Here is a 21,691-nt window from a genome sequence, read left to right on the forward strand (position 1 = left end):
GAGGGCAAGCAACACGGTAAACCTGATACCCTTTCAAGTTGCCACACACATGCACACACACACACACACATAGATACTGTACATGTACACTGCGGGCATTAACAAGATGAGGGGTAGTACTTCATCCTGTCATGGAGAGCAGCATGTCCCCATAGTATGTCAGTCACTCTGTACACGGTGCATAAAGGTGAAAGGTTAGCATTTACACTGGTAGATATGTGTGCATGTGTGTGTGTGTGTGTGTGTGTGTGTGTGTGTGTGTGTGTGTGTGTGTGTGTGTGTGTGTGTGTGTGTGTGTGTGTGTGCATATGTAGTCCAGGAATAGCCACACAGGGATGCCTGCTTCCTGTGTCTTCCTTCTGCAGGGAGGAAGAATCTATCATGACCCCTGGCTTCCATGGCGACCCATCCAGCCGTGACCCCTAAACGAAACACTGAGCTTCCTGGAAAACAGTCCCAGGCTACTTGGGAAAAGAGAGCTGGCCCGTCCTCTTGTCAGCGATCATCTCTTGTCAGTGTTTACTTGTGTGGCATGTTTGACTTTTAGGATACAGACTGATGTACTACATGTGCAGTTAGTTACTCAGGAGAAGGCTTTACACAGATTTCATTTGACATATATTTTTAAGATGTTAGTGAATCTAATAATACCATAAAGGTACTTTCAAACTGTGTGAGCATACTTTTCTTCCAACAGCAGCCATTCCCTTTGCAATCCAAATGATTTCAGAGCATGACATGAAACAGAAACAGCTTGATGTAGTGTTTGTGTTGGTTATCGTGTTAAGAGATCAGCAGTGGCGGTGGCGGTTGCAACGCGAGGCATCCATATTTACATATTCTGAAATTCTCTATGAAGCAGGAGGTCTGTTTTTGAACTTCGTAGCTTGTTGAACATTGAAAACTCATATTGGACAAAATATTTTTCACATCACTCCAGTTCTCAGATCTTTTTTATTGGCTTCCTGTCTGTCAAAGAGCAGCAGACTTTAAAAATACTGCTGTTGGTTTATAAAGCGCTGAATGGTTTAGAGCCAAAAATTCATTTCTGATCTGCTGTGGTGATGTTATGAACCACCCAGAACTCTTAGGTCATCTGGGACACGTCTGCTTTCTGTTCACAGAGTCAAAACTAAACATGAAGAGGCAGCGTTCAAGTTTTTATGCTTCATTTCCAGACGACTGCAGGTCTGCGCCAACTCTCCGACTTTTCTGTTTGCGACTGCTTTTTATTGAATCCACATTCTAGCATTAATATCTTACACTGCACTGTAACTTTTTATTCTCCTGGTTTTATCTGTCTAACTCTATTTTAACTTAATTCAATTTCCAATCTAACACTTTTACTCAAGTTTACATGTCTTTTATTTTTCCAGGTGTCGCTTTTGCATTCTGTCCTTTGCACTTTGAATTGGCTTGTTGTTGAAATGTGCATACTGTATGCAGAGTATTGCTGCTTGTCTTAAAGTATAATGGAGTGTCAACACTAGGAGCGACCAAGCTACAAAATGGCCAAGCGCTGACCTGCTACATGGTCATCAAGTCGCTGTTGAAGTGTTACTCAGACTCTCATTCACATTGTTAAATAAGATAGAGGACAGAGGAAAAAGATATGAAGCTTAGCAAAGGTTCAGTGAGGAAGATGAAGTTGGTACAAACTCCTTTCAGTATTACAGCTCTCTCTCATACAGATTCACTTATTTCCTGGTTGTCAACATTAAAGTGGCGTAGTTTGAGTTTCACTAGTTACCTATCACTCACTCTAACCAACAGCACAATGTTACAGCTTCATCGTTAGCCCATCATCTAGCTGTGGTCTTTTTAAAATATGTCTCTCTCTCTGCTCTAGTCTGACATACAGCTGTTATATTCATCCCCCCACCCCCCCACCTCCACCTCCCCATCTTTGCCCAGACTCCCCAGGATCAACAGTTCCATCACACTCATCCAACTCATCAGCATCACCATCATCAGTGTCTGGACTTCATGGGGAATCTATCTCACAGCTGATGCCTCATGGAGTTCGAGTGCCAAAGACTTTGACTATCTCATTGTACTTATATAATAAACATAATTTTTTTTTCATTCACTTGTCTCTCCTGATTGAAATATTAGACTTTGGATACACACACAATACTTGTAGGTAGATCAGTTCATTGTTGGCTTGGCACTGTACATGAGATATACAGAAAATGACCATCCAGATCCTTTAAATGTGTTTATATGGTAACCTAGATTGTGTTTTTAAAGCATTTATTTGTTTATCATTATCCTAAACTCTTTGGATATTACTTATGTATGGCATCCTAATGTATTTGACATCAAACAGCCAAATAATCTATTTTTGGCTTGTGACATTTGGAGAATATCTTGCTGGATCAAAGCAGCTGAAAGGACATTTCAGTGTAGCAAAGTGATTTTAAAACATATTCCCCAGATTGTCCAAACTTTCTGGTCCTCTTTGTTTTTGCTCTGTTTTGACAAACCCCGCCTGTCAATCCAAATAATAATCCAAGCAGATTACAACAAACGCTAAGAGTTTTTTGTGGAAAACCATTTACTTCATATCTGACCCATAATTTTTTTTAAAGACCTAGTGGGACTTTACTCACGATGATGTAATGCACTTTCTGATTGTTACATTAGAGGGAGGGAAACAGAAAAATGTGCCCAATTGTTTTTCCATTAGGCGCTGAAAGTTTCCCTAGTAATATTTTATTATAATCAAACTAAGATTGATAGCATGCCTTTCTCTTCACACCTGCCCTGCCTCAGCCTCGTCAGCCCTGCCCTGCCCCCAGTGTTTCCACCAGCCAATCACCTCCTTGCCTGTTCTCCTGTCCAGTCACCTGTTCCCTATCATTATCTTATTTGTACAGTTTGTATTTAAGTCCTGTTGTCCACTTCAGTCTTTGATGAATCATCTGATCTGCTTTACTTTGCCTGCGCTCCTGGTTCCTGAGTATCGAATCTTGAATAAATATTAATTCTTCAGGTCATGTTGCTCATTGTAATAGTACAGTGATGTCATCATATTTTAAATGGGCAACCCTTGATCTAAAAATAGACTAGATCTCATTTTAAAAGGTTTCTGGTGCTGTGAAAAGTTTGGATTTTTTATTTTTTATTTGAATCCCTGTTGGCTTCTACAAAGGGGTCACTAGTCTTCATGGGGTCCACATAACATGACCAACAATAAAACAAACAGCAATTTAAAAATGATGTTAATCAATAAAACAAGAAAAAGCTAAACAAGCCACATATAGAGATCACAAAATAAGTTAAATACCTCAGATTGAGCCTGAAAAGGACGACACAAAAATAGGAAATAAAGTAAAAATTATCCCAAAATCACAATAAGTAAAAGTTACATCTATGTAAGATTCACTAGATTCATCAGATATGTTTTTTAATCTACTTTTAAAGTGTATCGTGTCTGTAGGGAGGAGATTCTCGGTAGCAGAAGCTCTACAGAGAACAGTTCATCATACAGTTTAATCATGGACACAGAACCAGAAGATGACTGATGCTCAATTGACGTGTATTACACAACCACCAGTAAGAAGTGTGGTCAGGTATACTTAACCACACAAACTATTTGATTATATATGATAGCGTATGTCTCTCCTGTTTGTCTCTTTTATCCTGGTGATATATTTAGGTCTGCATGTTCTATGACTTTATTTCATCTTTATAAAGCAGAGATTAGTAATCCTCTAATACAGTGGTTCTCAATCCAAAGGTGGAGACCCTAACAAGGGGTTGTTGGATTAATCTAAGGGGTCATGAGATGATCGGACAATAGGAATAAACAAAACAAAACAAAAAAGAACATTTCTGACACACAATTTTTGTTAATGTTTCTGCTAATTTTTGCTTTGAAAAAAAGATAATTAGTGTATTTTATCTCCTCTGAAAAGCCTCTAAAAGTTATTAAGATAAAAATAAAATAATCATCTTTTATTATAATCCAATGTGGAAATAGGGGTCCCGCATAGACTTTATTTTATGGGGTCACAAGTCATAAAGGTTGGGAATCACTGCTCTGATATGAAGCCACCAAACTTTCCCTTTAAGAGCACCAGCAGGCTCCCAGGTCTGCTTGCTCCTAATAAGGTGGCGGTAAACCCTGCCTTCATGAGGTGAGGAACAGGGCCCCTGAAGCAAACTTGAGGACCACAGCCACATTATTTAAGACTTCCGGTCGCGAACTTTCAAAGAAAAACTCCACAGTCACTAGGATCGTCTGTATCATTGCTGAAACCTAACTACACAAACCAAGGAGAAATTACTCAAATATCTGAGGAGCAGTAGACGATAAACTGGAGTATTGTTATTATATTTTCATACATACAACACCACTTTAACAACTTATACTCAGAGCTACTTTTACAGTACTTTTTTCTCTTAAGTAAAGATTTAAACTACGTCCATTTAGTGCAATTACTTGTTATTATGATCAACAGATGTATTTATATATCACACTTATCTCATTTCTCTGCCGATGCCATAAAATAGACTTTGACAAATCGATTATATCATTTTATTTTGAAAGGAAAGTCGCCACGTTTCCGTCGTCGTTGTGGATATCTCAAACTTGACGCGCTAAAACTTCAGGAGGAGAGGCCCTGCTGCTATTTGCAAAAGCTGCCCACCGCTCAAGACGCAACCAGAGAGCAGAAGCGCGTGAGGCGAGAACAACCTGATCCAGGGAGGTTGAAAACGGAGAAACACCAAGAGAGGGGACAGAGAGACTGACAGGGAGGCACATAAGAAGCTTAAGATTAAAAAATCCACATTTCCAGTCAAGTAAATCGCGCTGTAGTGAGAATAATCTGAATTTTGACATCTGAGCGTCCAGAGAATTACGCATTCGAGGGTGAACCAACTTTTACGCACGGATCTTTGGAGATGAGAGGTGTCACTTATGAGGAGACTGCTGCATTGTTGAACTATTTGAATGCGATTTAAGGACCAGTGCTCGGAGTCTGATCATCTTTGAGTGGAGCTTTGACTGAAGAATGGACACATGTTAATTTTTCTTTAATTATACATTTGGAGACGTTTTTGGATTCGCAGCGGGAGCTTATTGGGACTGTCTCTTACACAGCAGACTGATATAATAGGAACTGAGTGGCTGAAGCTTTCGTGTATTATAACACCTTGCATTACGCACCTGTCCTAGAGTACCCTTGACGTCTCCCTTTGAGAGTTTTCAAAACACGAGTATAGACATATTCAGACGTCTAGCCTGCGTGTGAGTCAGCGTGAGCAAACATTTGGACAAGCGGCGCACATAGGCAGTGACACATTTGGGATATATAACAGTGCGTGCCTTGCACAGGCGGGCAGCTCACAACAACACCGGGACGAGGCTCGGTGCAGCCGGGGGATTGGACACCGAGGTGCTAAATGCCCAGCCGGTCGCTTGCGGCTCCTCAGGCTGGGCGGCAACATGAGATCCTGGGTCCTGCTGCTGCTACTGGCTGCGCTTTCAGCGGCCCGTCTGCGGCTCGGCAGCGCTGAGGTAAGACCGGTACCGGTTAACAGATTTTGACCTCTAGTGAGAGGTGATACTAACCAAACTAAATTGGATTACTGTCATACACAAATGCAAAGTTGTAGGCCTACTTAGTGACAGATTTTAGGCTAAAATGATTAATTATGTTGTAGCAATTAGAGATGTGGTCATCAATATAAGACCACCAGAAAATAGAGTTAAGTATAAGACGTGCATTTTTACGCTCTTTTCAGGCAACTTTTGTCCATAGTGATTCATAGCGAGCAATTTAAAGAGATTTATATCTGTGTCAACTCTATTAAGCTCCCAATAAGGTTGGTTACATCCTTGGCACAGCCTAATTTCGAAGCGGATATCAGTTTGAGTGAGACAGGCTCATACAGAAAGATCATTATATTGGGACCATTAAGTTAACATCCAAATGCTCTTGATTGAGGGGTTGTTGATCTCTCCTTATCGTATTATTTTACTCGGATCCCTGCTCTTATCTTGTCATTACACTGAAAACGAGTAGCTCTGATATCCAACAAACTGAACATGAGAGAAGGATGAGTTCATTTTCTGACTTGGATACACAGACAGTGAGACAAGATGAGACCTTGACTGTTGAGGTTTTTTCTTCACTTGTATGGAGCATTGGCTACATTGTCACCACCATCATCATCATCATCATCATCTTCATCCTCTGATGAATGTTTTCTGTAACAATTTATTTAATTATTAGGTGAACAAATGAAACAATGCACTGTTATGTGTGTGCATCCAGTCTCTGTGGTTCCTTTTCATGCGTGATTCTGCCAGTGTTGCATGCAGGACTCACAGAGTCATAGAGAGAGAGGCAGAGAGAGGGTGAGGCAGGGCCTTGGCTCATGGCCCAGCAGCAGGAGATAACCTACAGTACGAAGCTTGAGCCAGAATCCATCCGTCAGCCCAGCTGCTCTCACGGTCACACCAAAAAAACGAGGTCCTGTTGTCACTTAACTGCTGAAATAATTTTCTCTTTAATGCATTCCTCGAGTGCTGTTTGAGTTGTTAACTTATTCAGACACCTGTTTCTTCAGCTGGCAGCCAGTAAACACAAGCTTTCTGGTATTCAAATAAACATTACAATAGACAAGAAAGAGTCTGCACATATGCACCCCATGGCAATCTGTCATATCGCAAAAAACTGGTCAAAATGTCCAGACAGCATAGTTTTGAATGGATGTGCAACTACTTGGGTTTTACTCATTGCCGATTGTACTTCAGCACATAATCTTCACATGTATATTAAACATTTCACATGTTCAAATTTTCAAATGCTTAAATATGTAACTTTTTCCTGAGGCATCAAAATGTTTCAGAAGTCCCGCTCCCCTCCTTCATTTGGTCGTGTTCTCTCTCCAACACTGCTCAGTCATGTGGATGAGCTGTCAGATGATCTGTGTAAAACAGTGATAGCTTGTTGCATAGCGAGCTGTCCTCACATCTACAGGAAATATCACTAAATATTGTTGATGTTTCCGAAGCCGAAGACATCTCTGAGCATTTTACTGATGCCCCACCTCTGTGGTGAAGGTCTGGATGGATGCGATCCACATTCTGCAGCGTTTCACATTTTTCACACTCGGCCTCGGCACACCACTTCTGCTTTTGCTGATTTGTGGCTTTAATGGTTGAACATGTAATCGTTTCTCTTTCTTTTCCATTGATGTGATGCCAGTTTGCAAAGGCAGAACCAGTTAACCTTTGTTTGTGGACACATGTGATCTGTTGCACATTTAAGCTTTTTGCACTTTTGTTAATTACCTCTTTATATCATGGTAACAAAGCAGGATTCTCACAGCATCTCCTCATCAAAGTCACAGCATCCTGACACTTATGGCTCTTATTGACATTCAGAATATCATAATTCAGACAGTAAAGCTGCAAAACTCCACAGATTTCAATGAGCTTTATCAGAAAGAGACTCCATGCCTAGCACTAGCAGAAGGGTACTTTGGTGATTGGGTGGAAACTGGCTGTTATTGGGGTTAAGCCTGCGACCCTTTAATATTGGATAATCACTGAAACTATTAGCATGCTCCATATCATGTGCATGATGAGTACAGCTTATGGATCTCTTTGGGCATCTGACTTTTTTTTCTGTTCAAATGATCACTGAGCTGCCATGTGATCTGAGTGTGAGGTGGCATCAGGTTGACGTGTGTGTCCAACTCAGACTCTGTGACACTTTAATCCTTATCTTGTCACAATGTTTAGTCCAGAGATGGAAAAAATGGAGACATCTTTGACGTCTTAGGTCTGCCACATCTGTCTGTGGAAAATACTTCAGTTTGCACCGTCACACAGTCACATAGGCGCAGTCACACGCACACACAAACACACAGACACAGACACACAGACACAGACACACAGAGACACACACACACACACACACACACACACACACACACACACACACACACACACAGAGATTATTCAGCCAAGTCACTCCAGGTTCACTGAGGCTGAAATGATTAGTACCTGCAGAAAATATTAGCATCACTTATGAGGGAAAGATATTTGATTTACTGGGCTGCTTCTTTGTCTATGAGCAATCCAATCAAACGTAGCTGCTTATACAATATGTTGTCACACACACACACACACACACACACAAACACACACACACACACACACACACACACACACACACACACACACACACACACACACACACACACACACACACACACACACACACACACACACACACACACACACACACACACACACACAGTTGTTGCGGTTCATTTTTAAATCCATTTAAACAGGAGTGGAGTCAGATGGAAACACAAATGCACTCATGCACCAGGTCATATTTCAATTCTTTTGTCATCTGCTGTTCAAATCACAACTGTTACATCAACACACACTCACAGTGACACTCACACACACACACACACACAGACAGACACACGCACATACACACACATAGCTGATTGGTGGCCTTTGAACAGGTTGTTGTCTGACTATTGTCTCTGAGGGCTAGCTTGGATGATTTGCTACTGCCTGGCTTGATCCATTTTACATAAGAACAACAACTAATCTGCCAGGGATTTCACAGACTTTGTGTGTGTGTGTGTGTGTGTGTGTGTGTATGTGTGTGTGTGCACATCTGGGTGCATGACCGAGTATAGCTGCACATGTGTCAGTGGACATATGTGCTTGTGTTTGTGTGTCGGGGGTGGGGAGGGTTTGTGCCTCTGTGCGTGCATGTGTGTCAGATGGAAAAGCGCAGTGGCACATAAGAGTATTTGTTTGTAAGCCCTGAGTGGTGCAGTATTACAGGAAAAATCTAAACGTAGAGTCAAGTGGATAGTTGGAAATAAGATGAATAGCAACAACGAATGAGAAAAGTCACAGTTAAAGTGTTTTAAAGGATAATAGTAGGTGAACTCATCAGGGAAAAGGTTATAGATATAAACATGATGTTAGAATCAATATATAGAGGAGGAGGAAACTTTTTAGACATTGTGTTGATGAAGTGAGATGGGGTAAATCCAATATGTATGCAGTGTCTGTGTGTATGTGATTGTGTCTTTGGTTGTACATGCTGCTAATGTAGACCCTAAATTAAAATGACTGCTGGAATCAATATAATATCAACTTATTTTCTACTTTCTGTAACACTTACTAACAGCAAGAATAAAAAAATATGTAAAGAAAGCACAAAAAACAGCAAATATAAAGTAAATTCAGACTAACTTTAAAGGTGCAGTGTGCAAAATGTAGTGGCATCTAGCGGTAATATGTTTCCATTAGTGTGCAATCCTCTGAAAATAAGAATCATTGTGCTTCTGTTACTTTTGATTGAGCCCTTTATATCTACACATGGAGCAGGGTCCCTTCCACAGAGGCTGCCATGTTGCACCGCCATGTTTCTACAATAGCCCAGAATGGACAAACAGTGGCTCTAAAGAGGGCCTTTTCATGTGTTTTACAGCCACTGTAAGTTCTCCTTCATGCTTGGAAGGGAATAGGTATTTAGTTGTTTGCAAACTGCAACCTTGCCGCTAGGTGCGACTAAATCCTGAACACTAGTCCTTTGATCACCCAGTGAGACAGCACCCAAGGCTAACTCAGCTGCATCTGCTTCACACTTGACACACTCCAGCGATCTCAACTCGCAGCTGGAAGATTTTTACTTTAAAGCAGCTGCAGTCGTACAGCTAACAGTATCAGCTAGCTTGTAGTCCTAACTATTTACTCAAAGGATTGTAGTTAATTCACCTTTTTCAATACTTTTTTGATTGAGCATCAGTTTAAAAATTTGTACAGGCGGACAAGACTTTAACACGGTGAGCGGAGACCTTTTGTAGATTCTTAATTTTCATTGTTCCTGTAGCGCAAATATTTTAGTTATGTGTGTACTGAAATGTATTAATTGATTGATTAGGTCTGTAAACTATCGAAAAAAGCTGTGAGCTCAAGGTGGTCCCAACTAATTTGCTTGTTTTGTTTGACCAAGAGTCCAACGATGTGCAGTTCACTGTCAGAAAAGCAGCAGATCCTCACAATTTAGAAGCTTTAAGTGACTTAAATTTATTGATTATTCAAATATTTACAGATTGAATTTCTACTGAATAACTAATGGAGTAATCATTCCAGCTCTAGTGTTCACTGTAGAAATTCAGATTGCCGTCGATGATACACCTGCAAAAGACGTCTGTCGGGTTTTTAAAGCCTTTCTGAGGGTTTGCTGCTTTGCTCGAGGGTTCTAACATCAGAGCTGTAGTAACTTGTTAATGTGATGATCAAGTAGTTGTCGTAACATTTTATCCACTGCTATCCTTTCTTCTCTCCTCTTTCACATGCTCCTCTCCTCTGTCATCTATCCATCCATCATCTGTACCTTCATGTCCGCAGCTAAGGGGGAGGAGGGGGAGGGGGGGGGGTGAGTCTGTCTGCTGGCATGTATGTGTGTGTGTGTAAGAGAGAGAGCACCCACTGAGTTCTGTGTGTCTATTGAGTTTATGCGACAGTATGTTGGCCATTTGCCATAACTCTGTTAGGGGAAGGCATGTGGTGTGACAGCGCTACTGATTTTGAGTCACTCATCATACACTTTCTGATTCAGTGCTTTTATGTGTGTGCGTGTGTGTGTTTACTTTTTTGAGTCTGTTTGATTTCATGTTTGTGTTTGTGTGTTTGTGTGTGTGTGTGTGTGTGTGTGTGTGTGCGTGCCGTCAGCTGGCCCCATAATTACATTCCATTACACCTCACCTTTCTCCTCAAACATTCCATACAATCCCTTTGCCTCGCAGGCTTCCTTTAAGGCCCTGAGCTGTGTGTGTGTTATGTTTTCGTTGAGCGAGTGTATGACCTGCTTTTAGATCATAAGCCATCTTATGATCCGACTATCTTCTTGACCCACGAACTCAGATAAACATTCATGCAATCTAAAGATATGAAAAATGACAAGAAAAGGCATGTACGGGCTTCACAGAAAACAGAAAAACAATGAGATAGTCCTATTTTTGTGTGTATGCGTGTGTGTGTGTGTGTGTGTGTGTGTGTGTGTGTGTGTGTGTGTGTGTGTGTGTGTGTGTGTGTGTGTGTGTGTGTGTGTGTGTGTGTGTTCGTGTGTTAGATGGCAAATAAGGAACTTTGAGTCATGCCCACTCTGGTTAATTTAGGTCCTTTGCTAAAATTGCTATTATTAGCTTGTTGTCCACTTCATGGCCTTTTTTTAACCAGTGGTTTGTTGTTTGGCCATGAAGCACTATTTCCTGCCTGTCCCTGTCTATTTCCACTCTCTAATCTGTATGTGTGTGTTTGAGCATGTATGTTTGCGATTAACACTGTCATCGTAATGATAGCTTGTCACTTACAGAGAAAACTGCCTGCGCCTGTGTCCATTTGTGTGTGTGTGTGTGTGTGTGTGTGTGTGTGTGTGAGACAGAGAGAGAGGGAGCGAGAGAGAGACTGTGTGTGTGTGTGTGTGTCTGTGTGTGAGGCTCACTGGACAAATTGGGCGGACAGTTAAGTGGTTAAGCATCTGTATGTGAACTGGAAAAGTGGGGGCGAGTGTGTGTGTGTGTGTGTATGTGTGTGTGTTTGTATGTGTTTGCTCAACTAGGTCAGCCAATGGCTCGTGAAAGTCATCCAGGTGTCCTGAGCCGCCGCCGCCACCGCCCACAAAGCAGACAGAGAGAGGGAAAGAGAGGGAGAGTGAGAGAAAGATAGATGGAAAATGAACTGAACTGGAGAAAATGATAATAAAGGACATTCATCAAGTCACTCTACAAATGATGGAGCCAGAAATTAAATAAAAGTCAAATTTTGTACATTAAGGAAGAATCCAAAGTATGAGCAAAAATAGAATAATTCTTAAATAAATCTCATTATTTCACTATTGCCCTCTTTTAAAGACTCCATGTACTGTTTTAATAGTCTTTTAACAGGGTTTGAGTTATCTCTTATCTAGAGTCTGAACATAAATTGTTTTTACATGAAATATGGCTAAATCTTCTCTCACAGTGTATATAATTGCATATTGTGATATAATGTGTTGTGCTATAGTGCATTTCCAATTCAATTAAAATGTTGCATAGATAGATGATAGATGAATAGATTGAAAATAGGCTGTGTGATATTCTTGGTACCTTCATGACAAAAAATGTGCTGCATCAGTGTCTTCTCCCAGAAAAGCAGTTATGTAGCTTGTAAAATCTTTTTAAGTATAAGAAACAACATAAGACAATGAAACTGTCCTTTGAACATTATACTAAGATGTTTCTTCTCTTATTTTAGACTGTTGAGTAGCTCTTTAACCCTCCTGTTGTCCTCAAGTCAAGGAAGGAAGGGAGGATGGAAGGGAGGAAGAAGGAAGGAAAGGAGGGAGGGAGGGAGGAAGGAAGGAAGGGAGGAATGAAGGAGGAAGGAAGGGAGGAAAGGAAAGAAGGAAGGAAGGTAGGAGGGAGGGAGGAAAGAAAGAAGAAATGAAGGAGGGAGGAAGAAAGGACAGAGGAAAGAAGGAAGGGAGGAAGGAAGGAATGAAGGGAGGAAGGAGGGAAGGAAACAAGGAGGGAGGAAGGAAGGAAGGAAGGGAGGAACAGTCAAAACAGAAGAGGCTTTTTTTAATACAGAATTGAACGCAGGTGCTTCAGAGCATCCCTTTAATCTCATCCTCACCTACTTGTCATCACGCTCCGCTTTATACCTCCATTTACCTCTCCAAGATTAATGTCAGTGTTACAACCTAGCCAAAATGAGTTCAGCTGAGGTCAACCTGTAGCGCAGCCCACACAAGATAAACAGTAACTATGGTTTCTCTTATCACATCAGGATGAGTGATTGAGGTAGAAACCTGGGCTGAATGTTAGAGAATAGGAGGAGTTTGGGTTTGGTATCATAGATGTTGAGTTGAAAGAGGAAAACACTGCATGCACGTACCAGAAAACTGACTCCTGATCATTTTAATGCTAACTCATGTCAATCAATAGAGTGCAAGCCTTACATATCAAACTTCATAGGAGCATCCACAGTGCTGGGACATTTGTATTCATGAATATGACCCATAGAGCCTCAAGAGGAGTAAGAGGAGTAGACGAGCCCTTACACACATTTCTACACAACTTTGATAAAAAGGCAAAGAAAACACTCCGCATTTAAATGTGTAATTCCTCTGAGCAGCCATGTTTACACGCTCTAACACCCGTTTTATCCCCATATTTTGGGAGCGTGCCCTGCTACACCATTAGCGGAGGCGACATGTTTACTTCTAGATTCTATAAACACAGTCATAAATTTTATATCATTAAAAAAAAAACAGCTAACGATAACATAAATATCTTTACGTTTTCTCTGCTGGTATCTCGGGGAGTTATCTAAAATATTTTCATCTCGTACTCTTAACACTCCTTAATTTGTTTTGGCATCTTTCTGGCATGTGGCTGTATCAAATGTTGTTCCAACTGCTCTGAGATACTATCGACTTACAGCCAACCAAAGCAAAATGTGACACAGAACACTGAGTAATCGCTCTTTGATTTTGATAAAGGAACCGCAGGAGTCTTTCCTTAAAAACAGCCACACACTGAATCCATAATGAAAATCCTGGAATGACGTTCATTAAAAATTTCATTAAACATCACATTCATCTTCTTGTCTTCAGTGATAATTAGATGACATACATAACATTGTAATTGTAAGGACTACATGTTTTTTAGTGTTGTACAAACGTTGCTGTACCGTAGTGTTAAAACATGTCTATGAGAGAGGAATAGGGAAGCTGATTTCCTGTGTTACACTGGGAGCAACAACAGTGTTTGTGGGTAAACAGACAGGGAGAGAGTGACAACAGCAAAGCAACAAACACCATCACAACCATCATTTCCTCTGCAGGAGGAAGTGAAACTGGAGCGAGTGTTGACTGGAGATGAGGGAATGAGATATTATACCATCAGCATGTTTCTCTATTTCTGTACCTCTTTCTGTTTGACTTCAATATGTCACTTTTTCTCTCACTCATACTCTTTCTCTATTGATCCTTGAGACCTTTTAAGTCTTGCAACAATTGGTTATGTTGAGATTCAGCTGCATTTGTTGGCCCACTTAAGGCAGGTTTTGTCAGTCCTGTTATGACTGATTAGGTGTAGAAATGTGGATTTCTGAGGAACTAGCTCCTCAATTTAAAATAATCTAACATCCAAATCTTTGTTGGCATACCTCACAACAATCTCCTGTCTGTGTGTTTTTGTACAGGGCGATCCGCTCCCTACGTCGCTGGTCGACCTGGTGAGGAACTCTCCCATCTCCTCTGTGGATGACCTGAAGCTGTTGCTGCAGCAGGAGACTAATGCAATAGGTACTAATGACCACCACACACACAGACACACAGACACACAGACACACAGACACACACACACACACACACACACACACAGACATGCACACATCTAATAACGCAGACACGGAGGAGGTAAGCGTGTGGGTGTGTCTACAGAGGCCTGAAGACATAGGAATGCAGTGAAAGAGAGACAGAGAGAGTATCAGTGTTCATGCCAAGCACCATGTTAAGACAATATTTACTCGACAGCAGCAAAACTGATGAACCAGCTTGATGAGAGAGAGAGCGAGAGAGCGAGAGAGAGAGAGAGGGAGAGAGAGAGAGAGACAGAGACCAAGAGTCGCTGTGACCTTGCTTAGTGTTTGTTGGACACAGAGAGAGAGAGAGAGCAACAGAGAGAGAAACTTACAGCACAAGGTCACTGCATTGTTCTCCTGCGCTGGATTCCTGCAGGTTTTGAAATATGAATCTGTGTGTTTGTGTGACAGAAACAGACCACCCCCCCCCCCCCCCCCATCCCCTCACCCACCCCCCCCTCCTCTATGCCTCCACAGTCCAAACAAACTCGTACACACACAGTCACAGACACAAGCACGCAACGCAGCTCGGCGGGTGAAATATTAATTAAATCTTATCCTTCGGAAAAACCAAGTCACACACATACATATATTAATAGACAATCCTTTGATCATTCCATAATGCATAAATAAAAACAGTGACATAACAAGCAACCACAGAGAGGAACCAAGAGAGGGAAGGATGCTCTGAAACGGGGCGCGAGGAAGTGACTCAAAGTGCGTGTTTTTATCTGGAATTAAAACTTTTCTCTTTCACTGAAGCCTGTGAAGTGTTTCAGCAGAATTTGTTGCTTTACGTCAATTTTGGGGTTTCAGTTCAGTTTGATGTTTCTTCCATTTGACGTCCCTGCAGCCATGGGGGGTTTTTTTGGGTGGGAGGGGATGCATAGTGACTTTATCACCATGCAAACAAAACAATGCCCATCTAAACTTTGAGCACCATGTGGAAAAAAAAGAAAGCATTAATATATCACTATTATATCAGCATCAGCATGCAGTAACGCTGATTCTGATTGGCCTTCTGGCTTTAACAGAATTAAATGGGTCACATGTTTGCTCATGAAGGGGGAAGAAAGAAATCAGTCTTACAAAACATTTACACGCAGATAATTGCACAGATAAATTTAGAAAGCTGCTTCTTAGAAAAATAAGAAACTGTTCTCTTTCTGTACCAGGCTGTTAATTATGGTTAACAGGCAACCAAACAACACACACACACACACACACACACACACACACACACACACACACGGACAGTGACCAAAAGCAATCTACACCCGGGATATAATTAGGACTAAGGGGCTACAGTGTGACGACATATGTGAGAGTGCAAACACACACAGTAACACATCTACACATGAGCTATATTTAACGATTCATATCGCTTCTCAACAGTATTCTTGACGGCGGGGAGACAAATTGAAGGCAGAAAATAGCCTAATTGTTTTAGGGGAGGGGAAAAAAATGGTTTCCTTTGTGCTCCGAACAATGAGCTTGGCTAAAAACTGCCCTTACAGCCTCACATGTTTTACAGATTTCTGTCATCGCTTGGAACGGGCTGGCACTATGTTGCCTTGTTTTAATATGAAAAGGTGGAAAATTTCAAGTGGACTTATCTTAACTCAATGTTTGTGTTTTTGTCTCCTTCTCTCCCTTTATATCTCACCTCCTTCCTCCCTCTTTTTCTTACAGAAGAGGAAGAAGACGAGCATGATATTCTCACAAACCACACCCACGGCCGATACACTAGAAGTCTTGGTAGGTTTCCACATCTATTTGTGTCTCTTCCTCTCTGCATTTTGTGTCTTTTTCTATCACCTGTTTCTTCCATCTGCATCTCTCATCACATTTTATGCTATTCTTACTAATAAAAAAAAATCCCCCTCTTATTCTCGTTCTTTCTCTCTCACTTCCTCCCACCAGTGGATGCACCGCAAGCTCAGCAGGCGGCGTGTAAAGTTAGGACGGAGGTGATGGAGGTGACGAGGTCCATGCTGGACCGCCGCAACGCCAACTTCCTGCTGTGGCCGCTATGCGTGGAGGTGCAGCGATGTTCGGGCTGCTGCAACAGCAGGCTGCTGCAGTGCGTCCCCACTGTCACCTCCAGCAGATACCTACAGGTACACAGTGCATACAGTTACCATAACAAAAATGATGTCATGGTTTAGAAATAACTGTGGGGTATTTCCGCTCTGTGATGATGACTAAAATTAAATTAGCAACCGACTATATGAAATATAAATGCTGGTAAACTTCCCCTTTGGCAACTCATCTAGAGTCATTCATCATACTTATTTTTAGATGCTTCCTGTTTATTTGCACCATTATTCACTAGAATTATCTCATAATGACACAGTATGACCATATTGGTAAATGTGTAGCGTGAGCCAACTTAGTTTAGCATAAAGAAGAAAAAAACCACTAAGCTGGCTCTGTCCAAAGCTTTAAAATGGAATTTGTTGAAAAAGTCAGGCACATGGAGCCTTGTAAAAAAAAAAATCATGTTAATCAGTGAGCTTGCCTTTAGGGGTGCTGGAAGGCAAAGTTTATTAACTTTGGGTTGGCTTTAGGTCCTTTATGATTCAGAGCAGATTATAATTAAAAAACTATCAAGATGAGTAATTTAGTTTTTGGTTCTTATCATATGTGAAAAGTTGTTTCTGATACAAACTGACACACAGTTTATTGCTGTACATTGTGGTGTGAACTTAAATATTGATTGGTGTGTACTGTCCATGCCAAATTAATCTTAAATAAATCAAATAAACATTAGTGTCATTATGTAATATCTATTTATCCATCGCTGTATATTGAATCCAGCTAAATATTCATATAAAGAATTCAATATTTCATACATTTTGACTGTCAGGTCAGAGAAACACAAAGACTCTGAGTCTCCAAAAGGCTTTAGGTTGTAGTTTCATTTCATTGCATCAAGTGATGAATTGCAGGATGGTGCAGGTCGACATGCAGAACCTGAATCTATGCATGATATTACTTTTAACATTGAACTTTGAACAGGTATGCTGACATATCTATTTTTAGGAAATGACACAGCTTGGGAAGTCTTGGCAAGAACCATCAAATTTAGTAGGAATGATTAGCTTGCCTGGATATATCTCTGGTAGCTTTGCTATGTGTTGCATAACATGCCTCACTGCACATGAGCAGCTACTGTATGCTCAGATTAGTCAAACAGAACAGTGTTTAACATCTTCCTGGTTTGTATCTTCCTCTTTTCCAGGTGGTTAAGATCCAGTACATAAACAGGAAAGTCCACTACGACAAAGCCATCATCTCAGTGGAAGACCACGTCAGCTGCAGGTGTCAAGCTCCCTCATCGTCTTCATCGTCCTCCTCGTCTTCTTCATCCTCTTCCTCCTCCAGTGTTCCCATCTCTCACTCCTCCGCTCAGAGCAACCCCAACCCCCCTCCTCCTCCACCTCCACCACAGCAGCCTCCCCCGTCCTCCCACCTCCCACGGACCGCCCACCCTGCTCCACCCAAGACTCACACCTCCAAGGCTGACCTCCATCGCCACGACGACCTGAAGCACAACCAGCAGCACTACCGCACCGAGGAGCGCGAGCCGGTGGCGAGGCAGTGGCAGCAGGGGAGCTACACCCAGCTGGTGCACTGGACTCAACCTAGGGTGCACCAAGCTCAAACCCATGTGCAGGCGGGGGTGCACCAGCCAATTACTGGGGTGATCAGGCCGGTCAGCAGCTGGCCATCTGAAGCGAGGGGGGAGCACAGTATCATGGCAGGTGCTCAGCCAGTTGGGCAAGGGAGCGGATATGAAGGGAGCAGGGAGGAGGGCAGCGTGGGCGTAGCAAACAGCGGCAGTGGCGTGCATCATCCCGATCATGCACAGAGGCAGCAGCAGTTGGTACAGCATCAGCAGAAACATCATCACCAACAACAGCAGACGCCATTTCAGCCGTATAACCGCGGAGGATCAGAGGATTATCACCTCAATACTCCCCAATCAGACAGCGCCTCCGCACTTGTTAACCCAACCCAGTCGCCCAAATCAGAACAATACGCCACCTCTCCCGAACCCGCCAAACAGAAAGACTCAGTGACCAGCCAAAAAAATACAGAGGTCACGAATCAAAAACAGACGAAGACTGAAACAGCTAGTCATAAAGAAGGGAACGAGAGGGAGGAAAGCGGGTCGGCCAATAGCGGGGACTCGGCCGGGGCGGATCTGGCCAATCAGGGACAGAAAAAAGACTCTAAAGTGACCAGTGGGGACGGTCATTTAACAGAAGAGGAGAGGAGGCTGAAACTTCTGGAGATGGTACAGAGGGAACCAGACCCACAGACTCATCTTCATCCACATCATCCTCACCAAAGACCAAAGCCAACCACATTTAAAACAGGTACTAGTCATGTGTGTGTGTGACAGTGTGTGTGTGTGTGAATGAAAGTTAGTTGGCTAGGTCTGTGATCATTTCTCATTGCAAATATACCTTTAAATGTAATGACTGGGCCTTGAAGCTCTTAAAGGGGCACTCCACTGATTCAGCATTGCTCTAAATTTTGTTGTTGCTGTTTTGGAGTCTAATAAGGCACAGACTTTTAAAAAAAGACTACTCAAAATGAAGCAGCAGAGGCTAAAATATCACAACTTGTAGTCACTAATATGGGTCTAGCTCAAAAGAACACTATACCCTACATTTCTCATAACCCACAACTGAATAGCATCTTTTGTTCGACCCTGCCTAAGTAGTAAACACCCACATCATAAGTTTGTAATAAATACTTTTTGTTAACATTTGAGGTCTGAGATAACCTTGATGACATCACTACGGCATTTTCTCAGGCTTAAGAAAGCTTCTCTTCAGAGCCACAGAACAAAAAGATATTATATGAATGTTTTCACAGTTTAAGTAGCACCACTCATGACAAGTAATGTGATCTATATGTGTAAAAGTGGGGAAGTGGTATTTCAGAATAAGAGAACTATATATATGCACTACTGTCACTTCAAGCCATGCAGGTTACGGGTTAGGGTTAGGGTCAATGCAGGATTGAGGACTTGTATTACCTCTGCTGCTAATATCAAATCTAATGCAGGACAGATATAAGGATCTATGTCCAGTGTCTATGTGTTGGGTGGGCATGCATTGTAATTCCAGTTTCTAGAGAATCAGTGTGAGAGTTTCTCAGGCAGGAAGCAGCTCACTACACATGTATGACTAAACAACATGCCCACATGTGTCCTGCTATTCTTCCCCGGACCCCCCTCAGAGAACTGGACTTCCCATTGCTTCATGTTTGACTGAAACCCGCAGGCTTTGTTACACAGGCTTCAAGGTTATCAGGTGCCCTTCGGAGTGTAGTCAGAGCCACTACGAGAGCTCCACGCCCTGTTTTATTCTCCAGCAGTGCTATATTCAGTACTGGACAGCATGATGAAATTGTTGTTCAGGTTATTCATTTGTTTTATTGTTTTCTCTCTGTGTTTGTTGTGTGTTTATGGTCTTTATATGATTTATATCAAGTTCTCATACCTAATTAGGTAGTTCTCACTGTATTCCAAAAACAATCCATACCAGGTCCAGCATTTGTTGATGATTTGCACCAGCCATTTGTTGTTTAGACAACTAAAAGTACTTTGGGTTGCTGCTATCAGATGGGACACAAGCCCCAGTCTCCGGTGTTAAAGTGAAATGCTTTGTTTGGCCCTCCGTCCACCCTGACATCCTTTGTAAGACTTTCCATAGAAGTATAATAACGTCAGAGTACTTTCAGCTTTTCTGTTGAACATTAACCTGGTTCAAGCTGTTTAAACAATTGATCCATGCTGTCATTTGTTAATATTGTACAGATCTGATTGGATTTTTAATAAACGTTTAGAAGTAATGTGAGAAAGTATGACTCACACTCACAACACTGGGAGCCAAGCCGGTGATATATTAATCACTGATAGGCATTTATCAGAGCAAACATGGTTCTCATTTGGTGTTTATATTTGTATTCACTGTGTCCCTTTTTCTCTCCCTCCCTCTCTCTCTCCCAGTCGTCTCTACTGCGGCTCCCGTGTCACTGTCAGCCCGTCAGGCTCCGTTCCGACCGGCCTCGCCTCGCCGCAGGAGGAAACACCGCAAACGCATCAGCAAAGCAGCCATGAGAGCCATGATCATGTAGAGCTGCAGGTGAGAGGAGGGAGAGATGATACATTTGGGTTTGGTAACTTGAGGCAGTAGGGGGGCATACATAGATAGAGGGAGGGAGTTTACTTTCATCTGAAGGATGATGATTAAAATAAGTCCTGCTGAGGCATCTTTGATCCTTTGAATCTCTACCAGCTGCAGGGACACTGGTATGTAGCTGAGTCTCAAACCTTCTAGAGGTCAGGATATTATTTTTAATTTTTATTACCAGTGAAATGAAACTAAGAAAAATATCACCAAGCCCTGAATGATGTTACTGCTGTCTAAAGTATTTACCTGGGCAATGAAACAACAAGCTTTTATCTTGCTGTCAAACTTCAGTAGTTATCAACCACATACATTTTTTTTCTGTTTCTTACAAAGTGGCTATCCTCAATTTGCATGAAAGTATGAAGTATGAAGATAGTATATAGTAGTTGTCAAGAAGTTTGAATGTGATATTTGTAATAAGACATTATAGGTATTACACTAAGAGAAGGAAAATAATGAAAGCACTGGGAGTGGAGAATGAGGAAAGATGTAACAGGCTATAGTCAATGTGGACAAAAATGAAAAATAACATACAAATCTCTCTTTCTCTGACAGGAAGCTGTAAAGCTAACCAAAAGCTTGAGGCCAAACAAACTGCTCCAAAGGGGTATGGAGATACTCGAATGATGGGATTTTTCACTGTGGAAAGACGGACTCTCTGGACGGAAGCTGGGAAAAAAAATCCCGACACACCTGGTGGACACTGCTGCTGTTTTCAACAGACAGTTGCACAGAAAATCACCACTTCTGCTCCACTCATGAGGACCGGATGTTGTTTGGCTGTCGCAGAGTGTCCAACTTCATGGATATAATATGAGTGTAATATAAACTCCTTGGACTGGAGGATATTTGCCACACTAAACACTGGAATTCATAAGTATGAACCACAAGTCCCATTACTGTGGATCGATGGACATCAAGCAGATGCCCAAGGCTAGACTGGTGGTCTCTTTGACAGCCATTGATTGGCTGCTTGAACCTTTTTGACTTCCACCTCAGCGACGGATTGGTGACTTGGACTTGAAAGTCATTATTTGGGGCTGAATACGGAGCTCAAGTTGACTTG

At 41.9% G+C, this 21,691-nt stretch overlaps 1 protein-coding gene across 1 annotated transcript; it reads left to right on the top strand.

Annotated features, from left to right (window-relative positions):
• The first annotated feature begins 4,792 nt into the window (after nucleotides 1-4,792).
• Nucleotides 4,793-21,276, top strand: si:ch211-79m20.1 (protein naked cuticle). Its single transcript, XM_053335346.1, has 7 exons — nucleotides 4,793-5,527; nucleotides 14,252-14,354; nucleotides 16,106-16,171; nucleotides 16,337-16,533; nucleotides 17,658-18,798; nucleotides 20,442-20,577; nucleotides 21,181-21,276. Exons 1-6 carry the CDS (start codon nucleotides 5,456-5,458, stop codon nucleotides 20,567-20,569), a joined length of 1,707 nt encoding a protein of 568 aa, XP_053191321.1. The 5' UTR covers nucleotides 4,793-5,455; the 3' UTR covers nucleotides 20,570-20,577; nucleotides 21,181-21,276.
• The last annotated feature ends 415 nt before the right edge of the window (nucleotides 21,277-21,691 follow it).

Source organism: Scomber japonicus, chromosome 2, assembly GCF_027409825.1.
Source record: "Scomber japonicus isolate fScoJap1 chromosome 2, fScoJap1.pri, whole genome shotgun sequence".
NCBI lineage: Eukaryota > Metazoa > Chordata > Actinopteri > Scombriformes > Scombridae > Scomber > Scomber japonicus.